This window comes from Syzygium oleosum, unplaced genomic scaffold (assembly GCF_021117445.2).
Source record: "Syzygium oleosum isolate NSW1041296 unplaced genomic scaffold, Sole_v2.1 Sole_v2.15, whole genome shotgun sequence".
Lineage (NCBI taxonomy): Eukaryota > Viridiplantae > Streptophyta > Magnoliopsida > Myrtales > Myrtaceae > Syzygium > Syzygium oleosum.
In genome coordinates, this window is record NW_026607499.1 from 4,936,291 (window position 1) to 4,945,185 (window position 8,895).

At 43.6% G+C, this 8,895-nt stretch overlaps 1 protein-coding gene across 1 annotated transcript; it reads right to left on the reverse strand.

Moving 5' to 3' along the window:
• Window positions 1-764: 764 nt before the first annotated feature.
• On the reverse strand, window positions 765-4,300 carry LOC115687770 (deoxyribodipyrimidine photo-lyase). The gene is made up of 9 exons (XM_030613427.2): window positions 3,939-4,300; window positions 2,969-3,309; window positions 2,643-2,883; window positions 2,269-2,426; window positions 2,139-2,175; window positions 1,968-2,026; window positions 1,661-1,742; window positions 1,471-1,542; window positions 765-1,217 (listed from the first exon to the last, which is right to left on the reverse strand). Exons 1-9 carry the CDS (start codon window positions 4,245-4,247, stop codon window positions 1,044-1,046), a joined length of 1,473 nt encoding a protein of 490 aa, XP_030469287.2. The 5' UTR covers window positions 4,248-4,300; the 3' UTR covers window positions 765-1,043.
• Between the last annotated feature and the right edge of the window lie 4,595 nt (window positions 4,301-8,895).

Consider the following 8,895-nt stretch of genomic DNA (forward strand, 5'->3'; position numbering starts at 1 on the left):
TATATCAAAGGTCTAAATAAACCTTAGGAAATGTTCTACATGACAAGTTAAGCAAAGTAACGAGCACACGGATGGAGATAAGAATTTGAGAGCTAAGAAATGAGAAGTGAGGAGTAATAAGAAAATTAGAGATTTTAGACTTAGGGTTCCCGATTCCATTCTCGGTTCTCGGCTCCAGTTCCCGATTTCAGTTCCGATTTTCGGTTTTGGTTCCCGGTTCCGGTTCTCGGTTCCTATAGGAACCGGGAACCCAATCGGAACTGGTGGTTTCTAAAAAAATGGAACCAGAAACCGGAACCTCCCTCCCTAGAACCGAGAACCGAACCGGACCCATCAGTCCGGTTCTTCGGTTCCCGGTTCGACCCTGGACCCGTGCTCATCCCTAGTCTTGGGTGCAATTTGCACATATTTTTGTTTTCTTAATCTGAATGTCCGGTGATCCATTTTGGAAGAAATTATTGAAACTAAACATGCACTTTTTGCGCAGACAACCTTAAAGCTCGGGTGGACATTCTTCGGGACAGACTATTTGCGCCTCACAAATACTTAATTAGTTTTGGTCATTGACTCTTCCATTAGTCATGGCTTTGATGGTTGTTGAGAGCTAGAGGGTAAGCTTTAGCATTTGATTAAACTTTCTGGAACCTTTATATTTTGCTCGAAAGGTCAGATCAAGTTAGAAGATACTGATCATAAGATCAGGCACATGCAGAAAGCTCTTTGCCCCATAACTTCCTCTCAATGTAAGAATCATATAGTTAACATTTTACCCAAAAAGGTGGTTAATATTCACTGCTAGTAATACAACAATGTTAAGATCAACAAAATCCTGAAGAATGATCTTGAATAGTCCTGCCTTAATTTCTATTCCCTGTACCAAATCTAGACCACACCATAATCTGAACTGTCGAGACTCTCCAAGTTGTCAAACATAAAACAAAACAATCTTCTGGTCTCTTTTTCTCCAATCAGAGCATCCTAAGAAGCAACCATGGCCGAAATACTTAACTACTAAACACAATGAGAACCACAGATAACTGATATTAGCTGCAGAGTGCTTTGGCTTCCTTATCTAAATCGGTTTCTGCTTTTCTTTTCTTCACTTCGCCAACCAGCTTCTTGACATAAGCAATGTATCCATCAACATCGAATTTCCTCTTGCACCCCGCATAGTTCATGTATCGTATTTTCCCAAATATTGGTCTCTCTCGCCAACCCTGCCATTCAACCAAACCCCAACATCGAACTCGGAATTATGCAGGAGAAATCACATCTGAGGCATGAGCCATCTCTATGATCGAGTGTGTTCAGTGTAAGCCACATTCTCTATATTATGTATTAGCCAAGCAAAAGCACTCCACACCCTAAATACTAATCAAAGGCTGGTTCCGGCATGAAAGGTCAAATCATCTCCTCCAACAGGAACTATAACAAAATTAAACACGAAATGAATCCATGATAAATGCTTACCTGGTCATGAACACCACATATTGACCACATACATCCCACATAACCATTGGGATCCCGTCCATCTATTTCATACTGCATCTCAGAATATATTCAGTTAGGAAATGTGGGCATAATAGACGGAACAAGCATACAATCGCCATTTAGAAAATGAAATGCAGTTGAATCACGTTTCTTGAGTTCACTATTTTACCTTGTCATTCAAATATATAGCTGTTTCAAGTGCTTCTTCAGGTCCTTTTGTCCACTCAAGAATCTTTTTGGCCCAGTACATTCTGATAACAGTGAAATTCACCGCATCGTATAGAACCACACGAGCAAATGTAAGTGAGTAACCTATCTGACAAGATCAGTCAATGTAAAGAATACAACGCAACCAAAAAGAAAGTACTCTATTCAAGTTCCATGATGCACTTTTCTCTTTCCCCACGATTAGACAATGTTCAGTTTATAAAGCGGTTGATTAGAGCGCCAGGGGAATCGAGGAGGTGAATACTTGCCTCATGAAACCATGCATTTTTCCATGGTATACCATCTCAAGCTGAGAGGCATTCCAAAGCTGGAGAAGACCATTCAAGATGTCATGAGAGCCTGAGACTAAGGCTGCCAGCAGAGAAGGGAAAAACAGGCAAAATACAATGCACTACTCAAAAATCCAAAGATCAACTTACTGGATCAGCTGTTAGGGCTTTCTCCAACTGCTCCCTTCTACAAAACGAATAATAATTTACCTAAACTCAGTCAGGAATCTGATGTCAGAAAACATACAGATAACAATAGAAACAAGGGCTTGCCACTCACGTGTAGATAGGTTCTCGCTTGTCAGAGGCATGATCCATCAATGTCTTCCTTGCCCACTCCCATGCCCCCTTTAATGAATCATAGTGAGGCTGATAGAAACAATAGTTGTCAGCAAGTTCCCTCCTCACAATCAACTCCTCCAAGAATGCATCTACTGCCTTCACGATTGCAAGTAAAAGAAGAAATATCAAACCGCGTGTCACCAGAGGATGAGCCAGAGAAAGATAAACACATAATGAAACCAGTTGCAGAACCGCAGGAACTTTCTACAAAAAGGTGGAAGATTGTGACTCTACTGTCAGCAGAAGTCATACTTCTACGTTCTAAAAAAGTTAGAACTTGATCTACTTACTCAGCTATCTAATCTGAAGTACCTGAGGATAACTTTTCCGTACTTTACGTGCCTCTAAAGCACAGCGCTGGGCAGATATCTTGCCAAAATGCAAATAAGGAGAAAGTACAGAAAGCCCCTTGGGTTTCAATGGATTATTCCGGTCTGCTGAATAATTTCTCAATCTTTTTGTCAGAAAGCCATTTTCATTTCCCATCAATACTTCCAGTGCAGCACTTTCCCCGGGCTTACACCAACTGAGTTCAGGAACTTCCGCTCCTTTCCTATTATGTAAAGGAAGATTTGTCAACAGGATATAACAAGCAATAGAATTTCATATTTAACAATGAGATGAAGCATAAAATTAACCTCAGGACATCCGCAATAAGATTGTCCCAATCAATTGATCGATGGGCGGTATCCCATCTTCTACTTGACGGTTGCAGGGTAGGGAAATCAATCAGATACTCTGGAAGCATTTTATTGATCTTTCCCCTAATAGTTCTAGCACCGTATTCCAACTTCTGTGATGCCACCCAAGCAGGTACAATATTGTGCGCATCAACTTCATGTACTGTCACTGAATCATCAACTCTCTCGCAAATTTTCTCCTTACACTGTCGAACTTTTCTTAAGGGTGAGAAATCCGTAACCAAAAGTGAAGCCCCACATTCTTTAAGAAACTTTGGTATAGTCTCATCAGCTTCACCCTAGATAATCAATCCATACGACCATAAATCAGAGTGCATCAGATTTATACGCAACGGGCTTACTAGCTCATAAATGACCCCTAAAATACCTAGGCACGAAACCGTAGAGCACCAAATAGAAGTTAACTAGAGTAGCTCGTAGTGACAAAAACACACAACCACAATTTTCGCACAATGCAAAAATCACGACCTGCATTATCAACATCAATACAACACAACTGCGAAATCCACCTAGTCATGAAACTAAAACGACAAAATATGACGGCCAAATTTCACTCATTTACATGAAAGATACGTTTTTTTCTTGTCAGATATGCAAAAAGTTCGAGTTTCTGCATTACATTTAAGACCACTGACTTGCCATCACTTTTAGTTACACTATACTGTTCAACTAATCTCATTCGCGATCAATCCGTCAAACTCTCCGCCAAACCACCAACATGAGCGTCATGTGATTCATCGAAAAAGCACCATGTCAGCATCAGATTATTAAACTACTTCACATAGATGCAACGCGGTGACCATACAGTTGAAATCCAAACCCCGAGCGCGAACGACTAACATCACAATTCCTCAAAAGACTGCCAACTCGAAGAACGCCAGTTCCACCAGAAATCGCCGGCACTCACCTGAAACAAGAAGAAGGGTATCCCAAGCCTCTCCTCGATCTCCCGGTGCAGCTGCTTCAATCCCCGGAGCATGAACCCCAGCTGCCTCGCTTTCGCGCCCAGGAACCGATCGAACAGGTTGAAGGCCACCGCGACGGGCACGTTGGCGCGGCTCGCCCGGTCGACGGCGTGGATCAGGGCCCAGTTGTCCCTCAACCGCTGATCCCTGAACATCCAGTACACCACCGGCCCGGCCTCGCCGTCGGAGCGCCTCGCCCCTTCCTTCAAAACCCTAAACCTCCCCGGCTGAACGGAAATCGACGCCGCCATGAGAGGGAGGGAGAGAGAGACGCAGGATCGAAGCTCGGAGAGAGAGAAAAATGGAGGGAAAACGTGGAGCTGTTAGTTACAGTTGAAGCTGTGGCTCCGAAACTACCTACGTGGACGGAAATGGAACCCGCCACGTGTTCAATCGCGGATGGCCCTCGGCCCTGGAGTGGGCTTTGTTCGTGGGCTTTTTAGTTGGGCCGAAGGTGAAGATGGAGCCCAACTTGATGGGTCATTCGTGGGTTTTGCTCTTGGGCCTGTCAGATCTCGTATTGCAGAGTCCCATTCGAGCTTTGCATAGTGAATTTCGAGGCCCATACTCATCTTTCCTTTTTTTTTTATCAATTCAGTCTGGTCCTTGAGCTGACCTTTTCAATTAGGTCCCTGAACTTTTTTTTCTATATAAATGAAGAGAAAGCCTACTTAAGTAGGTGAAATCCCGGACCCGTCGAATACTGTACCGACCTCATCGAACGGGTAAGACGCAAACAAAATCCCGAGTCGAGGGACATGGCACCGCGATTGAAACTGTGCTTTTGGTTCCTCGCAGAATATGACGTAGTAAATTGAGAATTTGGAAGCGATGTCTTATAATCAACCTGGTTAGACAAGATAGAGCATTGTCGGATTGGACACGTATAGACACCACTCAAAGCACATGTTCAACGTTGAGCTAGATGAGTAAAATGGAGTACTCTGAAATTTCAGGAACGTGATTATGCCAGCGGCGGCGTTAGGGAATGAAAACTGTACGACGCGAGAAAAAGGTGGATTTTACTCGTTGATGTGTTGAAAACGCAAGTTCTATATTCGTCGGTAATTAAATAATATCTAAAACACCCTTGTTAACAAGACAAATGATGTCGAATGGGCCCGCAAGGTTAACGATTTAGAATTTACCAGTCTATTTGCCTCATCCGCGAAAGCACTGGATGCATGCACAGCTGCTGTTGAAGACTTGTGGAGTATTCGAACAAGCAGAATTTCAAAAGAACTAGCTTGGAGCAAGAATTCACACACATGAGGTGAACGTGTTCTTAATTTTTTGATCTGGGAATAGTTATGAGGTCCATAACATATATATGATAAGAAAGAAAGATTAAAAGAGAATGGTATTTATTCTCTTATAATGGTGTGGGAAACAATGTACATGAGAAGCCTTTATATAGGCTTAGAGGAGTAAAAGAGCCTAGCATTCTTCCTATGTGAGACCAAAGAGAAAGAAGAGATGTAAAGGAAAACTTACAAAACTATACAACATGTTCTAACACCCCCCCTCAAACTCAAGGTGGATCAAATAACGAGAGTTTGGAAAGAAGAAATTTAAATCGTTGTGATGTAAGAACCTTCGTAAAACAATCGGCAAGTTGATTCTCAGTTCCAACAAAAGGAAGTGAAATAGTGCGAGCTTGGAGATGATGATGAGTTAGATGACAATCGATCTCAATATGTTTGGTACGCTCATGAAAGACTGGATTTGCACCGATATGAATGGCACTCTTGTTGTCACAATGCAGAGGAGTAGGATCCAGAAGTGAAACTCCCATATCAGCAAGTAAGCAGCGAAGCCAAACAATCTCAACAGTAATGTCGGCCATAGCACGATACTCGGACTCTGTAGAGGAGCGTGAGACAATATGTTGTTTCTTGGAACGCCAAGAAATAAGTGAATCGCCAAGAAAAATGCAATAACCAGTGATAGATTTGCGATCAGTGACATTGGAAGCCCAATCAGCATCAGAATAGGCACGCAACTTGAGAGCAGAAGAGGATGGTAGAAATAAGGAACGCGATAAAGTGCCTCGAAGATAGCGCAGAATCCTTAGAAGTAGCCGCATAATGAGTTGTTCGAGGAGCAGCAACAAACTGACTGACAACATGAACAGCATAGGCGATGTCAGGTCGGGAGATAGTAAGATAAATAAGACTGCCAACCAAGGTCCGATAGCGGGTGATATCAGAAAGAGGTTCTCCATCGTCTGGGCAAAACTTTTGATTTAGCTCAATAGGAGTGGCAGCAGTACGTGAATCTGATAGAGCAGCCATGGACAAAATATCAGCGGTATATTTCTGCTGAGAAATGAGAATACCACGTGAACTGCGAGCAATCTCAAGCCCAAGAAAATAGCACATGGTCCTAGATCCTTCATGGCAAAATGTTGCTGAAGGTGCCGCTTGGTATGCTCAATATGGTCACGATCATCTCCGGTGATGACCATATCATCAACATAAAGAAGAAGAATAGTGCAGCCTGAAGAAGAGGTATGAACAAACATAGCATGATCAGCCTCACTTTGAATGAAACCAGCAGACTGAATAGCATCACTGAGCTTCTCAAACCAAGCACGAGGGGCCTGTTTGAGACCATAAAGAGCCCGTCGTAAGCGGCAAACCTATCCAGAGGTATGAGCAAGACCAGACGGAGGTTGCATAAAAATATCTTCCTGAAGATCACCGTGAAGAAAAGCATTCTTCACATCAAGCTGAAAGAGAGGCTAACTGCGAATTGAAGCAACAGATAATAAAGCACGGATAGATGTCATCTTTGTACGGGAGCAAAGGTCTCCTCATAGTCGATACCATACTCTTGCGAGAAACCTCGAGCAACCAGACGAGCTTTGTAACGCTCAATACTGCCATCAGAACGAGTCTTAATCTTATATATCCATCGGCAAGATACGAGGGAGCGACCTGGAGGAAGAGGCACAAGCTCCCAAGTACCAGTACTCTCCAAAGCCGAGAGTTCCTCAGACATAGCCTGGCGCCATTCTACATGCTGAACTGCCTCGCGATAACTATTAGGTTCTTGTACAGCATGAACAGCAGCTAAAAAGGATTCAAACTCAGTAGAATAAGAAGTAGCAGCAACATACCAGGCAGGTGGACGCCGATCTCGAGGAGAATTACAGCGTGGCTCTAGTTGTGCAGAATCGTCGAGGGCAGATACAGCACGAGGTGCAGCACAAGGGATAGGTGAAGATGGAAAAGGTGGTAATATATCTAGATCCGATGTAGAAGAGGGACTAGAAGGATCAGGTAGAGGATCAACAAGAAAATCCATAAATGGAACAGGAGACGAAACATGAGGTGTAGTATTTGTTGAAAAGAAAGGGATGTATTCATGAAACGTAACATCACGAGAAATACGTACACGTCGCGCATTTGGGTCATAACAACGATAACCTTTGTGCTCAGTGCTGTAACCCAAGAATGCACATGGGATAGAGCGGGCGGTAAGCTTTGTACGTTCAGTGAGTGGAAGAATGACAAAACAAGTACATCCAAAAACTCGAAGATGATTATAGCTAGGAGGTCAAGAGTAGAGACGCTGAAACGGGGTGTCTTGATGGAGAACAGATGAGGGTAGGCAATTAATTAGATGAACAACCATGAGAAGAGCCTCAGCCCAGAACTCAGTGGGAACGGATGTGCCAAGTAAGAGAGCTCGAGTGGTCTCTAGAATATGACGGTGCTTGCGTTTAGCAACTCCATTTTGAGCTGGAACCCCAGGACAAGATAACTGAGGAAGTGTACCATCACTAGCTAAGAGGAAACGAAAGACACTAGAGAGATATTCTCCCCCTGAATCTGAACGGAAAACTTTGATTTTTGTATTAAATTGTGTAGAAACCATGGAAGTAAAAGACTGATAGATGGTAAAGAAATCACTACGTTGACGCATAAGATAGACCCATGTATAACGAGAATAATCATCAATAAAAGATACATAATATTTGAAACCACTCTTGGAAGAGAGCGGGGCAGGACCCCAAACATCAGAATGAATAAGATCGAAGATCGCACTAGTTCTAGAGTTACTAACAGGAAAAGGCTTAGCAGATTGCTTGGCCAAAGGGCAGATAGAACATGGAGGAAGACTACCAGAAGAAATAGGACCCAAAGCACCTTGTTGGTGAAGGACGGTGAGACGAGAAGGCGGAATATGTCCAAGACGCTGATGCCACCGAACAAGATCGAGGGTAGCCAACACAGGATGAGGAAGAGAGGAAGTTGGAAGATGGAGAACCATTAGCAGTAAAGAAATGTGCTGGTTGCTTGAGCTTAGAGAGCTTAGTGAGAAAAACAGCGGAAGTAGACATATGTCTAGCAGCTCCTGAGTCAAGTACCCAAGTAGTAGAAATATCACCTGAAGGTGGAGTAGCTGCAGCGGTGCTTCCAGCAGATGAGAGAGTTGTAGAAGTACCATAATCGGGAAAAGACCTGGGCAGAGAAGGACTCAAACGGGCAAGTTGGGCCTCAAGAGCAGCAATACGGTCATCCGTAGAGGGAGAAACCAGAGTAATAGGTTGAGAGATTGGAGATGCGGTAGTGACTCGTGGTGATGCAGAAAGGCGTGAAGCATTCCTCTTCTTCCAATAATGTGACTCGTCATGACCAGGACGATGACAATACGTACATGAAAGGCGGCGAGGACCACGAGTAGGCGAAGGACGTGGTGGAGTAGCCAAAACTGTAGGCGGAACACGTGGTGGAGCAGCCAAAATAGCAGTTGAATCAGAAACTGCCGAGGGGGAAAGAAGACCAAGACGAGTTTCCTCAGACTGTAATTCTTCGACAGCGTCAAGGAGGGATGGTCTTGGAGAGCGGTGAAGAAGTTGGCTGCGAACACCTTCATAGGGAGAGCCGAGCT

What these genes read in the sequence shown, in the direction of transcription:
- LOC115687770 (XM_030613427.2), bottom strand. Translation starts at nt 4,247, where the DNA reads ATGGCGGCGTCGATTTCCGTTCAGCCGGGGAGGTTTAGGGTTTTGAAG. An exon ending in AAGCGAGAACCTATCTACAC is followed by an intron (nt 2,176 to 2,268) that starts GTGAGTGGCAAG and finishes TTCGTTTTGTAG; the next exon opens with AAGGGAGCAGTTGGAGAAAG. An exon ending in AAGCCCTAACAGCTGATCCA is followed by an intron (nt 2,027 to 2,138) that starts GTAAGTTGATCT and finishes GGTCTTCTCCAG; the next exon opens with CTTTGGAATGCCTCTCAGCT.